The sequence below is a fragment of the Lytechinus pictus genome, chromosome 18 (genome assembly GCF_037042905.1).
Source record: "Lytechinus pictus isolate F3 Inbred chromosome 18, Lp3.0, whole genome shotgun sequence".
Classification (NCBI taxonomy): domain Eukaryota; kingdom Metazoa; phylum Echinodermata; class Echinoidea; order Temnopleuroida; family Toxopneustidae; genus Lytechinus; species Lytechinus pictus.
In genome coordinates this window covers 9,353,214-9,375,576 of record NC_087262.1, presented here as the reverse complement: position 1 = coordinate 9,375,576, position 22,363 = coordinate 9,353,214, and the positions used below count along the sequence as shown (strand labels likewise).

The 22,363-nt window shown below is 34.0% G+C and overlaps 1 protein-coding gene across 1 annotated transcript; it reads left to right on the top strand.

The window, feature by feature from the left end:
* Positions 1-311: 311 nt before the first annotated feature.
* LOC129281577 (probable replication factor C subunit 1) lies at positions 312-22,306 on the top strand. The gene is made up of 4 exons (XM_064113029.1): positions 312-529; positions 2,696-2,827; positions 11,650-12,465; positions 21,052-22,306. Exons 1-4 carry the CDS (start codon positions 331-333, stop codon positions 21,474-21,476), a joined length of 1,572 nt encoding a protein of 523 aa, XP_063969099.1. The 5' UTR covers positions 312-330; the 3' UTR covers positions 21,477-22,306.
* The last annotated feature ends 57 nt before the right edge of the window (positions 22,307-22,363 follow it).

Below are 22,363 nucleotides of genomic sequence, written 5' to 3'. Positions count from 1 at the left end.
AATTGTTTAAACTTGTTAAACAACTTATTTAAAATGTTTAAACAGTTGTTTAAATAGTTTAAAAGTTTAAACAGTTGTTTAAGAATTTAAACAATAGTTGTTGCGTTATTACAGTGTATTTGGAGGGCTCTTTTCAGAATAAAGATACGATGATGTGTTTTTGTTTATTTTTCATTTTTAATGAAGTAAAGGGCTCTTTTCATAAATATTAATTTGTTGATTCTATATAAATTTTAGTAACTGATTTAAGATTTGATGAATTTTAAACAAATGCCTGATGAATTTATCTAATTTTTTAACCAATCAGGATGGGAAAAAGTTAAGCATGCCATGACCAAGAGACATTTAGCAGAAGCCAACCGACAGCGCTTGATGACATCATCGACGGAGGAGAGTCCTCCGGTTTCTAAGCGACAGGAGATGGCCGAGGATGGCTACCTAACTCCGGGAGAATCTACCGACGATGGTATGAGGAAGGTATCTTCAAGGAGAGGAGATGGAAGCAAAAAATCGAGCAAGAGAGATAAAGGTAATGCCATACTCTTTTCTATGCAGCCTAGTAAAATATCCACGTTCCCTTTTCAGCCCCCCATCTTCTCAATTTTTATTTTTTATATATGAATTTTCATTGGAAAAAGGCATTACCTAGTACAACTGAATTGCATAAGTAGAATATCATAATCAATTTTTCTTGTCTATTGAAAGCAAAGAAAATAAAATTAATGTTCTTGTTTAAAACAAGGAAAACAATTAGGCATGGTATATGACAGATAGAGGCTTGCCTACCACAATCATAAAATCCTTCTTTAAAAGAATTTGTAAAATCCAAGTCCACCACAACAGGAAGTTGATTTGAGGAAAGAGAGAAAAAAAAACAATTATAAAACTGAAAGTACCAAAACTTTCAAATTTTTATGATTACAATTAAAGTTCTGAAGAGATAATTAAATTATGTAGAATGAGTGATATGTTACTTAAACCACAGAAAAAAAGTCTGATCAATTCCAAAATTTAAATATCAATATTGGGTGTGGAAGAAAATCAAGGAATATAACGGAAAAGCGGTACTCTGGCTACAAAATTGATGAATTTCTCTGGAATATAGATTCAAGTCGATTTTATTTGAATATTGAGAAAAGTAAATCCAATGTCCAGATTGTGTCATCCTTAACACATCCACATAAATAATTCATTTTAAATGGGGGGATACACTTAAATCACTGCTGTATCATAATTTTCTGCCCTGATTTTGTCAGATATTATACAATTTGCTAATATTAGCTGACTGAAAATTTGTCGTCCCAAACTTTTGAACTTTATACATCCTATTTGCCAAATACTTTGGCATTCAGCTGTTTCCTTTGATTATAATAATAGGATAATCTTGTCTCAAATTTGAGCCAAAAATTTATAAAAATTAAGGTAATGAGATCTTGGATGACACGCCCAGACAATATGGAACACACCTTTGCATAACTTTTAAAGGTCAAGTCCACCCAAGCAAAAATTTGATTTGAATTAACTGAGAAATATAAAACAAGCATATTTCTTAAACTCTCATCAAAATCGAATGTAAAATAAAAAAGTTTTATATGACATAAAACAGATAAAAACCTCTGTATACAAATGAGGGAACTGATGATGTTTCCATTCACTATTTCTTTTGTGTATTTTGTTATTATATTTCATATAATGAAATAAAGAAGAAATAGTGAGTGAGTGACGTCATTGTATATCATATATAACTGTTTGTGAAAAATGAACTAAACCGTAAAATTTCATAACTTTTTTATATCCAAGTTTAAAGAAATTTTAAGCACAATGCTCGTTTCATTTCTCTCTATTTATTCAAATCATCTTCATGCTGGAGTGGACCTGACTTGTAGATTAAACAAGCAAGATATACGCTTTAGGATGTGTATGTACTTTAAATTTCTCTCAACAGGTGGGGAAAAACTTGAAATTTTGTTGTTCCACTTGGCACTGAACAGCTCTCTACAATTATGATACTACAATAATTTAGTCTCATATACATGTATATGTGTGTCAAAAATTTGAAATTCAATTAATGTTATTATTGACCCACCTGGCTAATCTGGAGTGCTCACACCTTTGCATAGTATGTTAATAAAACAAGTGAAATGTGCTGCTATATATTTATCTAAATATGAATAAAAAAAATTAGGCTTTTGATTTATCATGATTATTAGATTATGACACTCTGGGAGTAATTTACTCCTACGCTCCATATTTTGCACTTTTTGTGTCCATTCCAGCTAACCCACTTTCCCCCACTTTCAAACAAGATTATGGTAGTAAATGTTCACTCACTACTTTTATCTTTTAATCTCATATAATAAATGTCACTTGCTTTTAATTTTACTCATTGATTATTGTTAGATATTATCATGTCAAATGAAATTGTTTGAATTGTGTCAACTTTTTTTAAAACCCCTGAGCTGTATTTGTAGTATATATATATGCATGTCACATTATCGTATTCATAACTTGTTTGATTTTTTTGAATTATATATGTATATTCAAGCACTGTCTATTTTTAGTCAGAGAGTGTTCAATAATGTATTGTTATTAACCCATTGAATTTCAAATAGATGCACCCATATTAAAAACTATATACTCTGATATTTATCCCTATATCTCACCTCTCGCTGTGTATCAATATTGACACGCACAGATTGCAGTTTTAATGAGCATGATCCCCTAGCACGCTCATCCTCAAGCAAAAGCGATCTCTCCACATCAAGCTTCAGCGACGAATTTGCACGAAAGTTGCAAGAATGGGAGAAAATGAGGCTGAGACCGTCAGGTGATAATAACTCTCGAGTTTCAACGAAATGCATGATACATTTTTTTGACGAACCACCCCAAAACCAAAAATAAGTTGCCAAAATAAAATTTGAGATTTTAAGTGAGTTTGGAAACCACATCATTAAAGCATTAAAATACATGCAATATATGTTTGTCATGATTGGTCAACAGTAACCCACGTAAGAACTTGTTTGAATGCAGAAGAAACAAATCAAGGGAGAGCTTCAAAAATTAAGGAGAATACAACGTTTGAAGTTAAGGGTTCACTCAAGCATTAGATGTGAACACTTGTGCAATGACAATGAAACTTCCAAGCAGTCCGTAAAAACTTGTGTCAAAGAAACTCTTGTGTCTCGTATTAATTATATAAACTTTACAACTTAAATTTTTGACAATGTAAAGAATAAGAATTGCTCATTCAGATAATCTTTTTAATTTTTCGCTTTTTGTAGGCATATTACTATTTTGGCGATTTACAGAGAACCTCCCTTGGCAACTTATTTTTGGTTTTTGGGGTGGATGGTTACATTTGTGTGTTTGATAATACATGCGTCACCTATGTTCTTGTGAGGCCTGCTGCGCCACCACTTTTTCCTAAGATAAAATAGCATGGACTGTGAGGTTAGAATTTAAAAAAAAAATGGTTAATCCCAAAGGCAGGGAAAAATAAGGATTTTTAGTAACTATTTTCCCAGGAAAACTTGAGTTTGAATGGAATTTTTAATCACTTTGGAGAAGAAATATTGTGATTTATGCATGCAGTTGAGAGCACTGTGGTCAATAGTGCTGGTTGATGGTGTGATTTCAATTATCGCCAGAAGAATACCGCCGATAACATGATATACTGTATCACAGAATCTGAAAATTCATCATATACATGTATTAGCCACAGCTCCATAAAAGCAGGGAGGGGGAAGTATGGCTTTTATCGGTGGTTGTCCATGAAAAGCGGGCATTTGGTACCAACTTAAAGTTCTGAGTTCTTTTAAAGCAATTCAGAGCAGTATTTTTGGGGGGTAAATAAATAGTGAGCAACATTTCATAATCTGCAATATTTTGGTCATATCATTTTGCCCTTATATATCAATATGATCATGAAATCATTATCGAATATTCAATATTTTTTCAATATCATATTATTTTGATAATATTGAAATATCGCCCATCACGAGCGAGCGGTCAACCAATAACTCAGGAGTAACATGATGGGCGTGCATGTATGATGAAATACACAAATTATGGTTTAATCATGACACAAACAGAATAAGATGTGCATGGCATGTTGAAAACTTGCAGGATAAATTCCTCAAGTGCTAGTATTATTTTTATAAAATTGTCAGATACAATTTACCTGCATGCATTATTCCTTGTCAAATTAAACCTAACCTTCATTGACCAACATAATTGATACATATGCACATTTGCACATAACTGCACTGCAAATAGAATGGCATTATAATCTTACCCTTTTTACAATTTTTTTGCACCTTTTGAAATCCTGACTCTACCACATTTCTTTATCAGAAAAAATACCTTTTCTACATATTTTTTGGTTATGCATGTATCCAGCAATATACTGTATTGTCAACATGTTGTGTAAATCAAATTTAAAAATTCGTTAAAGCAAGTAGTACACATTGTTGTAACTGCTCCATAACTGCATTGAGAGAGTTGATGAATACCATACAGCAAATTTTAGTTGAACGATGACTTTACTCAATTTATCATGATAAACTTTGACTAAAGTGGAATCTTCTATTTCATGCTCACTTTTTCACTACAAATGGAATGACAATAGGAACATATTAATATGTTTGTAAGTATGACATTAGTGCTGTTTGCAGTTCTATATTTCTATTTTTCCCCTTCATTCTTTGTTTTGTCTTTGATGGTTTTCATTATATCATACTGTTTTTTAGATTTTTCCATCAGAAATTTTGATGACTTTTGAAAATGATTGATGTTTTTTTTTTCTTTTTTTTTTTCACTAACTTCATTATTTCTGACTCAACAAAGAAATACTTTGATGTGTTATTTTTTATGGGGATATGAGTAAGTTTCTTTTTCCTTAAAATTAATTTTTTGATTCTTTGCTTTTGTGTTTGATTGATCTCTTATTCATTGAAAATATTCAGGCTCATTTAAAAAACAAATTTTGATATGTGTTTAATGATTATTACAAAAATATGAGATCGTCCCATTTTTTTATATAAAGAGAGACACAAAGTAATAATTGTCCTTTTCAAGGAAATCTGTGCAATGTCAATTTTTTCAACACAATGTACTTGGAGATGCATGTCCCAATATGTTCATTGACATAAATTGGATGCTACATTTTCTTTCTCCAATTTTTTTTTTCCAATTTTTTTTATTAATAAATGACGTAAACTTCTGCATAGCATCTTGGATGCTTTCAAGAAAACCCTTTCAAAAGGTGGAATCCCAATAATTCCTGAATGATCAGTTGCTCTCTTTACAAAATAATAGTTCATTGGCAATGACTTTAAATGGGTAAACTAAAATCAATAACTGTCACTTGTTTTACCATTCTGAATCTCGAGTAAATTTTACATTGATACATTTATTCAAAAGCTTAATCTTTCATAATTGTCTCAAAATGACAGGGATAACTTTTCATTACCCTCTTCATATTTCTTATATCTTTAGGCAGATACTAATTTTAGATTTAGAAATGACAGTTTAATTCAATTATATCCAGGGCATTTTATTAGGGAGATTATGTTGTTTCTTGTCACACCAAAAGTAGTACCATGGTATTCCAATTTTTTTTGGGGGGAGGGGGGAGCTGAACTAAAGCTGAGGTCATTTTGATTACAATATATACAAGAAGGCAGATTTGTAATAAATTTGCATGTCCCACGTACTATTTTCATTTCAATACTCTCTCTCATTCTCGCTCTTTATCTGTTTATTTCTTTTATATACATTTTTTTCAATTTTGTGATCACTTGATATTTTTGGAGGGGTTTACTCGAGTTACATGTAAGGGTCTGAATTGCAGCCTTCTCATGCCTTGTGTACGAAAGGCCCTCTCGCTCAGGAATTGAAACAGCAAGTTTTGTATGTGCTAGTCTTTGCGTGGAGACCCACTTGTTGATCAAAGTTTCAATCAGGGTATGTGCCTGCAGACTAGCAAGGCGACATGAGGTAATTTTATATTTAGTGTGTAGTATGTGTACTCTCTTTAAAAAATGAGTGCAATTTTCACTCGATCCCCTTGGTAGTGACATTGAGATTGAATTTAGGATGAACATACCAATTTTTCACACAAAGTTCACTCTAATAAATGTAGAATTTGCTCAACAAGTGGAAGTCACTCTTAATCCAAATTCATTCTCTGCCTCCATGGAGTGAAGAATTCACTTGATGATTATTTTTTTTAGAGTAAAAGAAATTTAAGTTTTATAATTGCATATCCCCTTTCATTACTCTCCTTCATGTTTGAATTTGGGTTATTTTTAAATCAAAATTTTTAATCTTTAGGAAGGGGGGGGGGCGTCACCCCCTGCCCCCTGACTTGCTGCTCCTCCATTGCACAAAATAGCCACAATCAAGACGGGTGCTGACCGGAGGGGAAATTTTGGAGAGATTTAAAGGATTTGAGCCACTGACCTGTGATTCATAAATATTGGAGACGAAGAAGGATAAAACTGATTAGTGAAGTCCAATCTTTAACACATGGCTTATAGGTTCTTCGCTACTGCGAAGTGAATGTACATGTTTCTATTGAGTATCAAGTTACTTATTTGATCGGACGTGTTGTGATGAGAGATTCCTGTACTAAAATAAGTTTCCTATAATATACACATATTTTGTTTTCATAGATTGAAATTTAAATTGATTATGAATTTTAATTGAGTTTGCTATTAGCCTGCTTTTTTTAATGAATTTGGGTACTTATGGGTAGTACACTTTATCACTTTAATTGTCTAGATTGCTTTGATAGAATTATTGCATTTTATATATTACATATTACAATCATTTTTCAAAGCATGCTTGTAGTAGCGCTACCAAGGAATGGAAAGGAATAATAATAATCAGAAGACAAATCTAAATAAAATCATTAAATTTAGTGACATTTGTTAATTATTTTCCCCCTTTTGGATAAGAAATAACAATTTATGGTAGCAATGTGGGAGAGCTGCAATCTTATGCTCAGATTTTGGAAATTGATGATGACTTCGAAAGGATTGAGGGGAAAAAGATACAGCGCAATACTTTTTTTTGCAGGTGTTTCTGCATTTATTGATAATTCAATACATGAATCACAGTAATCATATTAATGCATATAAACAAATAAAAAAAATAGATGATAGAATTGCATAATAGAAGAATAATTTACATATATATACATAAAAGCAATAACAAATAAAACAAAATGCAGTGGCCAGCTATCGTAAGCAAAATGCTTGAGAGAATAGCAGCCAGGGGAAGGGAGCTACATGGAAAGCATTGTAGAGAAAACTTCATGGGTCTATGAAAATGATGTCACATCATTATTTGAAATATTGAGAAAAAAAGGGAAAAGGGTAAAGAAAAATGATGTAAACAGACAAAAAATATTATTTTTAAAGAGGAAGGGAAAAGGAAAGTGAATGAAATTAAAATTAAATTCAGCAAATGTGTTGCAGAACTGTCATGGAATCAATTTTCGGGCATTATGTAGCAAACTTCACAGCTGCAGCAAAACACATTTTTTCCCCCATGACTGAAATAAGCAAAATTTCTTGTCTTACCAAATGAATCATAAAGGCGGGGGCTCCCTTGTAAAGCAGCTCTGTACTGACGAGACTACCCTGGGTAAATATACCAGAATAAATAAATAAATGAATAAAACATTTACTTACCTCTTTGTCTTTGAACTATTCAACTATGAAGGTTCACATGGAAGTCACTCGGGGATACTCCCATGATGAACAAAAATTCAGACGTTCTTCCGTTGGTTTTCTCCCACCCATCCTATTCCTAAAGCCACATGGTGCATCCATCCTTTATTCATCTCATTTATCTTGCCATGGGGGAGATTTTGACTGTTCCTGTACGTCATGATGCAAGTCTGGAGACCTCAAGAATTAATCATTCATGACTGTTTTTTTTTCAATGTTTTACCAAAGGAAAAAAAATCATGTTGAAGTTTTAGAGATATTGATGAAGAGAAATGAATGGTTGTTTGTTTGTTTGTGATTTTTGTGGAAATCAAAGAAAATATACCAAGATAGGATACATACATACATGTAGATGAATATAGGCCTATCATAGAAAACCAAATAGTCATGTTTAATGAATGTTACCATTCTGTGGGCCCCATTTCATGTCAGTATTACTCTTTATATTTATTTTCAATAAAAATGTTATTTCATCTGATAACATGTTTGGGTTTGAGAATACAAAAGAGATGAATCATATTTTGGACAATCATTATGATAGGTTTGAAAGTAAGCCCCCCCCCCTCCATTTTTAAATAATTTTGCATGTAACGCTTTACAGATTTGATATAATTTTGTTTTCTCTTGACTTGGCGGTGATCCCTCATCCTTCAATACAAATATTTAAAAAATGAATTAATAATTAGATTGATGGATGGATGGATGGATGAATGGATGGATAGATTGATGGGTAGATAGATAGATAGATAGATATATAGATAGATAGACAGATAGATAGATAGACAGATAGATAGATACATGTAGATAGATAGAAGATGAAAAAATGCTTTGATAACTACTTCAATTCAAAACTCAATTCAATTCAAAATTTATTTCAATCAATCAATCAATCATAAAAATACAGGTACATTCAAGTTTGATGAAAAAAAACATGGGATTGGGAGCCCCTGGAAGTTTTTTTTATATAAAAAACTTGTGGGTGGGGCACCACCATGATATAATTAAATGCAAATCAATATAAGACATACGTAAAGAACAAACAACAAATAACATTAAAATACAATTAATAAACAAAAACAAAAAACAATAGGCTAATATAGGGGAAATAAACAAACAAGAAGTAATTATAAAGAGTGACCTACAGTGTGCTATTGGCAGGATTTTCATACTGAGAGAAAAAATCATTTTTTGGAATTTTAAAAAAGTTATTTAGAGTTTTACTTTGTTCACTTTAAAGAATTGATAAATAAAATAAATAAATTAAAAATGAAATATATGTACATGTAAATAGAAATTGAGTGAGAAGAATCCTTTTTTGTTCTAGATTGAAGTTTCCAGGACGCTTGATGTAATTATCGTCTAAAGGAAATTCGTAAGGTTAAATCAAATTCTTGAAATTCTAAGCAGGATGTGCATTCCTCCCGGGATCCTTTGGGGTCTGAATGGGGGTAGGAAGAAAATGGAGGATGATTTTCGGGCGGTTTCTTAATTAGAATCAGAGATTTTGTCACAGAGTGAGAGGGTTTCATGTGTGTAAGGGGGGCAGTGTGATATGCTTGACTTAGTGAAGGTTAATGACTGGAGGGCTACAGACAAGCTTCATGAGTCATCGATTTTCATTGATTTGTTGATAATTTGGACTGTCGGGTCATTTACACTACTTGATGAACTTGTACAAATATAAATATTTGCCATTTTCAAACCCAGAATGGGTATTATGAAAGAGAGTATACTAGTCCCATAGCTACATGTAAGATGCCTTTAATAAAATTCCCCAAAATATTCTGTGTTTTGAACTGTCATCTACACTACCTATTAAGAGGTTGCATAAAAAAGTATTTGGTATTAAAGAATACGTCAGATGGAGTAACCCATAATCAATGTTAATTATGTCATCAAGGTTTCAACGACAGAATTCAAATTATTTACTTTCCTTAATCACGACACTAACAGGGAGGGCAAGTGTTGTTGGGTCAGGAAGAAATTTAGAGAAATTTTGATATAATTAGTTAGTATGACCTGATAGAGCTACATGGTCTGATGTGTACTTGCTGGAACAGAAGGAAGCTGTGGGTTTTGGGTTGCTTGATGTGGTGATTCTTTGATGTTTCATGCTTTATGGCTGTGGCTTTCAAACTAATTAATCTGGTCAGAAGTTGAGGACCGTTAAATTGTAAGAAAATTGTCACTTCCTGACACTAAAATTTGGAAAGCAGAGAATAAACCATATTTAATGCCTGTTATAGGACATCCGCAAGAGTTCCAGTCTTTGTCAAAACCTTAACCAAAGTACTTCTCCCTTCTTGCACGCTTTCCCTTTATTTGTGTCTTTATCGCTATGATTATTCTGTTACTGGATTAATGCCATATCTCAATTATTAACACTTCCATTTTCCTTGAAACCTTTGAGACAAATCCCCGCCGGGATCGTGCATCAGGGGTATTAAGTTTTCAACTCTTATGACTTGCAAGAGATGTCACTGTAGCTTCTTCCGCATCCTGTAGAACAAGAAAAGGGGAAGGTCCTTGATGATTTTTTTTTTAGAAGGATGGAAATTGACAATAATGTCTTGTAAATTGCCTGTCATGATGAAGATATAATCATGTAATCCCATATAATGTAATGAGTGATGGGTTTTGAAAGTGTAGAGGCAAGGTTGGAATCTCAGCTTGGACCCGAAGGAGATGCCTTCCATTGTTGCATATGCAACGCACCAGGGTCAGGCTATTCCCCCAATATCCGCATTGCATTGCTTTCGCTGAAAATGTGTTGAAGAACGAAGGCCATTCTTGCCCTGAGTGATGCATCAATTTTCAAGGGAGTCATAAGCTAATTGCTCTAGGTTATTAGTAAAAAATTGAGTGTTAATGGCTCAGGAATCCGATGAAGATGTTGATGACAAACATTATTTCTTAAAGTGCCATAAATCTGTGAAAAAAAAAGCATTCAAAGGTACCCACTCCCAAAATATGTCACACGTTATTCACACAATTGCTGGAGTTGAGGTCTACAATCGTATAACATTTTGAGTTATATATTTTAGCAGGTACTAAAAGAATTGAGAAGTTATTGTGATATATTTTCTTGGGGATATGCACTGATTAGGCAAATTTAGGGGGAAATTAAATATCCAAATATCTTGAATTAGGAGTTAAGTTATGAATAGATGGTGCTCCGTCAGCACCCAAGTTAATCGAATCTTGAGGTTGGAGCCCAATCAACCCTCTTCTCCAACAATAGTAATTCTTATTTTGAGTAAGTAATAAAAGGGAGAGAAATAGAAAAGACTGACCATCAGTATTATATGACTATGTAACTTTAGCTGTGCATGTATCATTTGAATAATATATGTAATTTGTTTTATTCACTTACATATTTTATTTATTTTCAAAACTTATTAATGAGTTAACATGTGTTCATTTCTCTATTTGATGGAAGAATTGTAATTGTCTGATTATTTGATTTTTTTCCCCCACCCTTATGCATGACTGTGTTTGATTATTGCAATTTAGTCTGCATTGTGTGCTTGCCAAAACACTGCAATCTGCTTAATTTTTCATTTAAAAAAATAAATGTATAAGTTACATAATACTATTGTGTTTATGTCTTTGTGTATATAAAATCTGAAAAAGCATGCATGTTTCTGCGCCAGCTAATTAATCATGTTTAATGATTTGCATTCAACATGTAAGCTTTAGTTAGTGTTCATAAGACCTGAAACCAACCTTGAGGTTGGATCAAGATTGAACAAGGTTTTGATTGATCAATTGTTAACCAATTAACATAGCTCTTTTACTCTCACATAACTGGTGATTCTTCTATGAAGTTGACAAGACTTAGGAAATTATGAATTTTTATGAAAATTTAGTGACGTTGCTAATTTGAATATCTGCTTTTATGATTTTTCTGAAGGTCCAGCTCCATTGCAGAAACAAGGATCCTTCGAGAGTGGATCCGATGTACCATCGTCCCGTCCAGTGGATATAGAGTCCGAACTGAACAAAGGTCTTACGGAAGAGTTCAGCAAGAAACTTGCAGAATGGGAGAAGATGAAGAAGTCTGGGTATGGTGCCACCAGCCCCAAGGGTGAGCCCAAGCAGAAGAGAAATGTCAAGGAGAAGAAGGACAGTACAAAGAACTCGAAAGACAAGGAGAAGCAGAAGACCAAAGAGTCGCCTTTGTTGACTAGGAGGAGTAAATCTCCAGAGGCAAAACTCTCACGGAACATTGTAGTCATTGAGGATGCAGATGGACAGTTGAAACTTGAGGGTGCCTCAAAAGAATTTTCCAAACGCTTCCAGGAGTGGGAGAAGATGAGAAGCCAATCATCCATGAACACTTCGGACAGTGACTCCCCGTCTCAGAGGGTGATGAAGCAAGGTTCTGAGGATAGCAGTGAGCCAGGTCCTCAGAGAGAACGGGCAGCGTCTCCTAGAAGGACAGACGATCCCTCAAAGACCACACCCTCAAGGAAGGACAACAGTCAAGCTCAGAAGAAAGCAGGAGCCACATCCCACGAGGCAGGGTCCCAGTCAGAGTTCCCGGATGATGGAAGGCCAGGGGAAGATGCAGTCTTTGCAGAAGCAGAGGAACACATCACCAAGCTGGAGGAAAAGAACACCTTCCTAGCAACGCAGCTGAAGAGGAAAGATGTGAATCTCCAGGCCGTCCAGTCGGAGCTGGAGACCATGCAGCATCAGCTGGAGCAGATAGGAGGTAGCAAGAGAGGTAAGACCAGAGCACCCTCAGCATGGCAACCTAATAGAATAGAAATTTTGACACTGTATTACTTCTAGCACAGGTCAGGTACCTTTTTGGACTCCTGCTTGTAATATACTGGATAGGTGTGGGGTTCTTTGGGAGTTGGTCCTGGGAAGACCTTTATTATACCTTTCCTCCATAACTTCCACAGATGATTTATATTCCAACAATCCTGTCCGTTACAATGAGCCGTTGCATCTCGACTTTGTCATAGGGGCACGGGGGAATGGCAATGATTATTGCTATGTTTTTCCCAGGGTACCCTGGGTAGCCAACATTAAAGATGTTCTGCCTTGCGGGCCTCAAGCGCCTGCAAACATCTGTCTTTTCTTTCCTTTTAATGTGTAGAGTAGGGAGGACTGTCTTTGTTTTAGTTATATTTTTTATGAGTTAACATTGAATGGATACAAAACACCATTAAGAAATTAGAGCAACGGTGGAAAGGATTATTAAATTTGATTGAGAGTTCCACAACTTATGAAACGCCAGCTTCATTTTAACTGACGACAGATAAATCTGTTCAGTATCATTCCAATGAAGCCTTAAACCTGGATACTATCTATCTTGGGATGAGCTTTACTTAGATCGGAAATGCATCATCAACTTCAGCTGTAAAATATCTCTTGTAAAAGCCAAGAGAATGTTTTGTATCAAAAGCAATGATCCTTCTTTTGAAAGAAACAAATGTCTCATGCAGGAGAGTCTTATTCACCCTTTCGTCCTCTGTATTTTCCTACCCATCCTCTCAAACTTAGTTTCAATTATGCTCATTCTCTTTGATATGGAATTTATATCAGTTTTTATCTCATCAAGAAGAGACACCTTCTGGAAAATGTTGTGTAACATCTTATCTGTATCATTCGTACTTGCAGTACGTACCTTTTCTTGGGCGTGGCAGCAGCACTGTCAGAGTTATTTGCTTTTCCTGATTCGATGTCACCTTTTTCCTCAGAAGTGGCTTGGCGTTGTCTCTTAAGTCTGGTGCTTTTACCCATCTTCATTTATTTTATGTCTCACAATGCAGAAAATATACTTTTGGCCGGAGCTCCTTAAAAAAAATCTGCTACTTAGCTAGACATCAAGGGCGTGCTCTCTGTTTTTCCCTACTCTCAGAATCATTTGTTTTCTGTTATTTCCTTAATAATGCCTTCTGCTGAGATTCTTTCCTAGTTCCTCGAGGCAGAGATGAATATTGCTCAGGGCTCCCCTCATTTGCCTGTTTGATAAATCTTATAGAACTATTGCGTTCTGGAACCGGATGATCCCTGGTTTAAGCCTATGGGAATTTTATAAAAGACCAAATTAGAAATGGACTGTATAGCAGTTTAATATTATGATTACATTAAAATAGTATTTAGAGCCAAAGTCTAGGTTTCAAAAGATATCATTCATTATATGCTATCATAGGATTTTATATAAAAAGTGAAGATTTCACAAAGGATCCATTTGCACTATAGTATGAAGCAATAAAAGTCATTCAGAAAAAAAGAATGAAACTCAAATGGGAAGCTCAGATCTATATGTTTTTCACAATAATTTGCATGCAGTCAAGTCAGCACATTTTTTATGAATACATTTCCTACAACTTCATCTACTTTTGCAAGACTTTGAAGGAGAACTTATAAGAACTGTGGGTGTTTGATAGATAGGCATGGGTTAGGATTTAGAAGAACCTCCAAACAAGCGTTGGCATTGTAAGACTTAAGTCTGTCTGTCTGCCATACAAGGTCCACTGTGATCCAAGCAGCCCTTCTAGGTAGGAAATTGAGCAATTTACGACTGTCACGCGGGCGGAATAGCTGCCGTGATGTTGCAGCTTTCTTGGTGGTGGTGGTGATGTCAGTCTGAACTCGTCCTTGTCTCTGTGGGATCGACTCAGCATCACAAGTTGTAGTTCTTCAAAACTGTCACTCATTTTTAATAGGCACCTTTTCAAAAATCAGAGCTGCCGTCGATCCTGCAGGACTCCTGCAAGCAGCTTTTGACCATCAATCCTCACATTTTATCATATAGACAAAATAATGGGAATGCAGGCTGGAAGCCACTATATGCATAGTGCCTTTGTAACATGGTTCCTGCTAAAACTTGAGGAGTCAAACAGAATTTTAACAAGTTGCCCTTAGGAGACCCAAAACCATTTGAATCAACCCGAAGGTGAAGTAGTACTTATGGGTTATCTTTAATATGGCAACGATTCTTTAACTTGTATTTCTTTCAAATATCTGCCTGAAAATTGTCAATTTTTCTCAATACATGCAAATAATGATAATGATATTATTACACACTCTAGACAGAGAATGCAGTTCTTTTCGCCTTTTTTACATGCAGCAAATATGTTCTTATTTTTCTATTTGGAAAGTTTTGAAGTCTGCTGTTGGCCTTCCTCCAAATTTCATCATTTTAATTTTAGCATTGTCCTGACATTGGTCAGTATGTTCATGGTAGTGGTCAATTAGCAAAGTTGACTAATAATAGATTTTGTAAATATTTTCTGGGGGACATGGTACTTTGGTTGTCAAAATAAAATAATAAACAGGACAAATTTATTCTTGATAAAAAAATAGAGGATGTTAAGCTATCAGCTACTGATGGATAGACTGAAAAGAACTATTTATGGGCCTCAAATGCTTGTCAACTGCAGTAAAGGAATTTGTTTGGGATTTCTACGCTTTTTCTCTTATTACATTTATTTTGTATTTCTTTTCCCTCCCCTCTATGCTCTTTCTATGTCTGTCCATCTTTCTCTCTGTCTGTCACTCTCTCTTCATTTCTTTATTCAACATTTAAATCCCATGAACACATCACTTTTGAATGTATTTATTCCTCTTCCTCCATTTTCTTCTAAAGGAAATGGAACTTTGTCTATTTCTTACTTCCATCCTCCATTCCTCTCTTTTATTCTCCCCCCCCTCATTTTTTTTCTTTTTCTTTTTTAAAATGTCCCTTTCTCTTTCGATCATCCTTTTTCATGTTTCTTTTCATCTTTATATATATCACTCACCTTCCCTTATTTTGCAGAATTTCTAATCATTGCTTATGCATTGATCTTTCGTGATGTCCCAATTCTCTTTCATTTCCTTTTTCTTAGAATTTGTTTATTCAAATTTCTCATTGTGTTCCAGTATCCGAGACAATGAGGGTTAAATCACTATAAACCGAATTAGAATGAGGACAAGGGGATTGAAAGTAGTTTAAGGTTGTCCACGTCACGGGTTGCCGTGAATTATCCTGAAAATGCGGTGAATCAACACCTAAATTTAACCTGTCAAAATGTCAGGTGTCTTTATGGTTTTCTAGATCTCACGCTGTGATTCTGCAACACACAGAATAACTGTCAGAAAGGGGGAAATCATGTTCTGAAATGGGGAAATTATGTTCTGAAAGTTCTTTTGAAGAAAAAAAGTGGAAGTTTATGAAAGCATGTTTGGTGGGTTTAGTCATAGAATCTTCAACAGGCACTGAAACATGAGGCCAATAGGAGATTGTTGATCATTGGAAAGAAAGAAATCTTTAATTTTTTCAAAGCACAATTTTTCCCTTCAACAAAGTGTGATTGAGTATCTATCTTTGAGAATGAAAATATACTTAGGGACCTTTTTTTCTGTTCCCGCACTGTTGGGGTTGTATATTTTGTGACTGATCATAACTGATCTTCAAGATCAGTAGCTTCAGGAATCAGAACAAACCAATTAATGAACATAACATGAAGCTTAGCCATTGATCTGGGCCCCATTTTACAAAGAGATATGAGTTAACTTTTTCAGTCTTCTTCCCAGATATTTTGTAGCATGTATAACTCTATGGCTTTCAAAAATAGAAGACCCAATAATGTCTCTTTAGAAAAGTAACCCAGTGCAAGTTATGTCCTAGCTATTTATGATTCTAATTTTATTTTGAATGCATATATTTAGATTATTGTCTTAGTAGTCACATGTAGTTTCACTGGCCTTACACTTTTAGATTTATACTCACTTTGATCACATTTTGATTTTTAATGCAACTTATGCACACACTTTTGTGATCTCTTACAGATCTGTTAGAAAAGAGCCCCCACGTGTCTAAGTTTGGTAAGCCCCTCCCCTTACCCCCCCCCCCTCCTTTCCCTTCCCCTTTGGTACTAGTTCATGTATTTATGCTACCTGAAGTAAATCTATAAACATTTTGTTTGATAACTATGAGGCGCCGAATGTACCATTATTATATAGAACAATTATTTGTTATATAATCATTATTTATTAAATAATAACTATTATTTATATATAATTTACATTTTATTTGTAAATAACTACTATTATATAAAATATCATTTCTAATTATTTATATATAATTCCAAGTAATACTTCATTATTTGTAAATAATAATAGTTCGACATTCCATTATTTATAAATAATGATTATTTGTTTTTCATTATTTATAAATAATGATTATTTGTTTTTCATTATTTATAAATAATGATTATTTGTTTTTCATTATTTATAAATAATGATTATTTGTTTTTCATTATTTATAAATAATGATTATTTGTTTTTCATTATTTATAAATAATGATTATTTGTTTTTCATTATTTACAAATAATGATTATTTGTTTTTCATTATTTATAAATAATGATTATTTGTTTTTCATTATTTATAAATAATTTGTTGAGTTTTCCATTATTTATAAATAATGATTATTTGTTAAATAATGAAAACGTCTACTTCATTATTTATAAATAATTTTTTCGAGTGCACCATTATTCTCATTATTTATAAATAATCATTATTTAATGTTCGAGTTTTCCATTATTTATAAATAAAGATTATTTGTTAAATAATGAAATATCTACTTCATTATTTATAAATAATAATTTTGTTTCAATATCCTATTATTTATAAATAATCATTATTTATAAACAATTTTTACAGTTTGCCATTATATACAAATAATCATTATTTATATACAAATAACCATTATTTATTAAATAATGCCATTATTTATTAAATAATGCCATTATTTATTAAATAATGCCATTATTTATTAAATAATGGAAAACTCGCTATAACATGCAAATGTGGGACCGCCCATGATATGAATATTCATGATGCGATTTCCTTTTTCGTGATTTTTCTTCACAAATTTTTGTCCATTTCCTCTTCATAATGACATTTCTTGAAGCAATTTTCTAGGGATATGGTCTGATTGTAATATTCTTCATTTTCTATATAACTTCGTCTTCGTAGAAATATCAAAAAGTGTAATTTTATACGATTTTTCCTACAGTTCACAATCCCCATAGGCGCGCGTGTACGGTAGGGACAACCGGTGAATCGACGGAGTGCTCTTCATCGAAATACTACGTTGGTTGGTCCCCGGAAGTGGCGGGCGGAATTTAGCCCGAATCCTCGATGGAAGTCGATCAAGTGCATATGAGCTGAGAGAGTGAAATATCAGTGTACTTGTACAGGCCCTTCTACTTTTTATAAATATTTCTTGTTGCTTTTTTTGTTAAGTTAATTTTTCCTGGTGTAGAGATAAGTTTCAGTTCTAATAATGCACTTCAAATACATTTTGGAGTGTCTGTTTGAGGCGTTTGGGGCGATTTCACCCTGGCCCCAAAATGCTCGCAACGACAATACGGGGGCATGATGACCCCTAATTTTTTAAAAACTTATTTTTCTATTGAAAATTATCACAAAATTCACCAAAAGTGTGCACGAAAGCCTTCGTATTTCACTTTTAAAACTCCAAAAAGTGCCCAAATGACAAGCTTGGTCGCTTCGCTGTGTCGCTTTCAACTTGAGAACGTTTACGCATCTGCTTCCCCCCCCCCCCCCCCCTCCTCCGAAAGAAATTCTGTATACGGCCATGCTCTAAAGAGCCTGGCACATTGATTTATGTATACTTCATTTTCATTATTTTTATCTCATTATCATCATGGCCTTACGCAGAATTTTTTCCGGGGGGGGGGGGGGGTGGGGGGAGCAAGACGCGCGTAAACTTTCTCATAAAAATCTTGAGAAAGCGAAGCGACCAAGCTTGTCATTTGAGCTTGGTCGCGTCGCTGTCTCGCTTTCAAGATTTTTTTGAGAAACTTTACGCGCGTCCTAGCTGCCCCCCCCCCCCCCCCCGGTAAAAATTCTGTGTAAGGCCATGATGATAATGTGATAAAAATAATGAAAATGAAAAGTACATATAAATCAATGTGCCATATGCTCTTTTGAGCATGGCTGTTCACAGAATTTCTTTCGGGGGGTGGGGGCAGACGCGTGTAAACGTTCTCAAGTTGAAAGCGAGACAGCGAAGCGACAAAGCTTGTCATTTGGGCTTGGTCCCGTGGCTGTCTCGCTTTCAAGATTTTTTTGAGAAAGTTTACGCGCGTCATGCTCCGGCCCCGGCCCCCCTGGAAAAAATTCTGCGTAAGGCCATGTTGATAATGAGATAAAAATAATGAAAATGAAAGTATACATAAATCAATGTGCCAGGCTCTTTAGAGCATGGCCGTATACAGAATTTCTTTCGGAGGAGGGGGGGGGAGCAGACGCGTAAACGTTCTCAAGTTGAAAGCGACACAGCGAAGCGACCAAGCTTGTCATTTGGGCACTTTTCAGAGTTTTAAAAGTGAAATACGAAGGCTTTCGTGCACACTTTTGGTGAATTTTGTGATAATTTTCAATAGAAAAATAAGTTTTTAAAAATTTAGGGGTCATCATGCCCCCGTATTGTCGTTGCGAGCATTTTGGGGCCAGGGTGAAATCGCCCCAAACGCCTCAAACAGACACTCCAAAATGTATTTGAAGTGCATTATTAGAACTGAAACTTATCTCTACACCAGGAAAAATTAACTTAACAAAAAAAGCAACAAGAAATATTTATAAAAAGTAGAAGGGCCTGTACAAGTACACTGATATTTCACTCTCTCAGCTCATATGCACTTGATCGACTTCCATCGAGGATTCGGGCTAAATTCCGCCCGCCACTTCCGGGGACCAACCAACGTAGTATTTCGATGAAGAGCACTCCGTCGATTCACCGGTTGTCCCTACCGTACACGCGCGCCTATGGGGATTGTGAACTGTAGGAAAAATCGTATAAAATTACACTTTTTGATATTTCTACGAAGACGAAGTTATATAGAAAATGAAGAATATTACAATCAGACCATATCCCTAGAAAATTGCTTCAAGAAATGTCATTATGAAGAGGAAATGGACAAAAATTTGTGAAGAAAAATCACGAAAAAGGAAATCGCATCATGAATATTCATATCATGGGCGGTCCCACATTTGCATGTTATAGCGAGTTTTCCATTATTTAATAAATAATGGCATTATTTAATAAATAATGGCATTATTTAATAAATAATGGTTATTTGTATATAAATAATGATTATTTGTATATAATGGCAAACTGTAAAAATTGTTTATAAATAATGATTATTTATAAATAATGGGATATTGAAACAAAATTATTATTTATAAATAATGAAGTAGATATTTCATTATTTAACAAATAATCTTTATTTATAAATAATGGAAAACTCGAACATTAAATAATGATTATTTATAAATAATGAGAATAATGGTGCACTCGAAAAAATTATTTATAAATAATGAAGTAGACGTTTTCATTATTTAACAAATAATCATTATTTATAAATAATGGAAAACTCAACAAATTATTTATAAATAATGAAAAACAAATAATCATTATTTATAAATAATGAAAAACAAATAATCATTATTTGTAAATAATGAAAAACAAATAATCATTATTTATAAATAATGAAAAACAAATAATCATTATTTATAAATAATGAAAAACAAATAATCATTATTTATAAATAATGAAAAACAAATAATCATTATTTATAAATAATGAAAAACAAATAATCATTATTTATAAATAATGGAATGTCGAACTATTATTATTTACAAATAATGAAGTATTACTTGGAATTATATATAAATAATTAGAAATGATATTTTATATAATAGTAGTTATTTACAAATAAAATGTAAATTATATATAAATAATAGTTATTATTTAATAAATAATGATTATATAACAAATAATTGTTCTATATAATATTGGTACATTCGGCGCCTCATAGATAACTGCCAAATATTATGTTCCTTTTGAATCATCCATGAAAATAATGGGGCAGATTCTGAAATTTAATGTCTTAAGTTAGATGAATGCACCATTTGCTATTGCCTTGCATGCATCACTTGAATAGATCATTATGTGATAATGTACAAAGTATTTGTGAGTGTCTTGTATGTGTACCCCGTTCCAAATGCAATGCACCCCTTCCTTTCCCCCTCCTCCGCACATGTGTTGGCCCTTTTATGGATAGTGCCGAGACTGGCTGTTCTACTATCCGGTCCCGTATGCAAGGTTTGTTTTGTGTTGTCCAAACCTCCTGCAGGTTCCTATGTGGCAAAAAAAAGCATGTGTGTGTACATGTGTTCTAACAAACTTGTGTCGTCAGCCCCCCTCCCTGACCCTACCAACTGTGAGCTTGATCTAACCTTACCCCTCTCCGTGCACCTGTTGTTCCGTACCATCACAGATCTTTTGCAAAAACGCACCAGTACTTGCTCCTCGATCGGTGAGTCCCTTTTAGAGGAGGAACTCAACGACATCAAATCGCAGGTCGAGAAGCTCGAAAAGCAGTATCAGCTGCGCATGAAACCGTCCAAACGATCTTCACTTCTTCTGCGATCTCCACCGCCATCATCGTCGTCATCGTTGTCTTCGTCGTCGCAGCCAACGGCAGCATCAGAGTCATCCGTGGCATCAAAGGATAGCCCAGTGGTGAAGGTTCCAAATCCGGAGGTCACGACCTCAGAGGTTGCGACCTCAAACCCCAAGGAGCCACAGACCATGGATGTCGTTGATGCATGCGTCTCTACAGGTCGGTCTTCCGTTGGGTGTGATTCAAATCCAACTCCTATTTTATTTATCTATCTGACTGATCCTTATTCCTTCTATTAATAACTCTCCATTTTTCAACAGATTTCCATAACAAGGCATGCTTGCTGCAAGCGTTTGAATTTCATTAATGAATGGTGGATGCTACACCCTGTAACTCTTTTCTTTAAAAAATTTCAGAGAAAATGAATATATCATACTTTTTCTACATTGTAACTTGGGGGTATTTTACAAAGAGATAAGTCGTGGCTGAAAATCATGCTTATATAGGTGCCAATGCTTACGTGATAATTTATGCCTAATTTATATCTTGGATAGGCTAAAGAACATGTCCAAATACCTTGATCTGACCAGTGTGGTGATGTGTTACACTTACCACACCTTACTTGGAATTTATGTGCAAAATTTTAGTCACTCTTAAATCTTTGTGAAACATCCTCCAGATACTTTTTTTTCTGGTGAGAAGAGTCTCTAATAATTGTTGAAAACAACATAATCCTACATGGTTTCACATAATGTTGCGATACTGTCCTTGAAATGATTTTCATGGTTTGCTAAATTGCTCATTGAAATCTGGAATATTGATTTCTTCTTCAGTCAATGACAAGTGCTTTTCAATTTAAGATTATTTCTACAAATTGAGTAAAAACAAATACATGTATCAAATAAAATCTAAAAAGTTCACATATAAATAACAGTTACAATGCAAGAATACCATTTCTCATTTTTCATACAATTTTTTCTTTTAAATCATAAATATATCAATGATTTCATTTCCAAAGTGGCTCAAAACAAATAAAATGATGAAAAAATCAATTATGGTCTTTCCAGGATTTCTGGTGCAAATGTGGGCAGGATTTTAGGACATTTTCATTTTAGCTTTTTGCATGGGGAAAAAAGAAAAAAAAATCTCATTAATAATAGTCTACATTTCCAATGTGTCTCGAAAC

Excerpts from the sequence above, each read along its gene's own strand:
- LOC129281577 (XM_064113029.1), top strand. The coding sequence starts at position 331 with ATGACCAAGAGACATTTAGCAGAAGCCAACCGACAGCGCTTGATGACA. Across the intron at positions 2,828-11,649 it reads AATGAGGCTGAGACCGTCAG|GTCCAGCTCCATTGCAGAAA; the intron begins GTGATAATAACT and ends ATTTTTCTGAAG. Across the intron at positions 12,466-21,051 it reads GATAGGAGGTAGCAAGAGAG|ATCTTTTGCAAAAACGCACC; the intron begins GTAAGACCAGAG and ends GTACCATCACAG.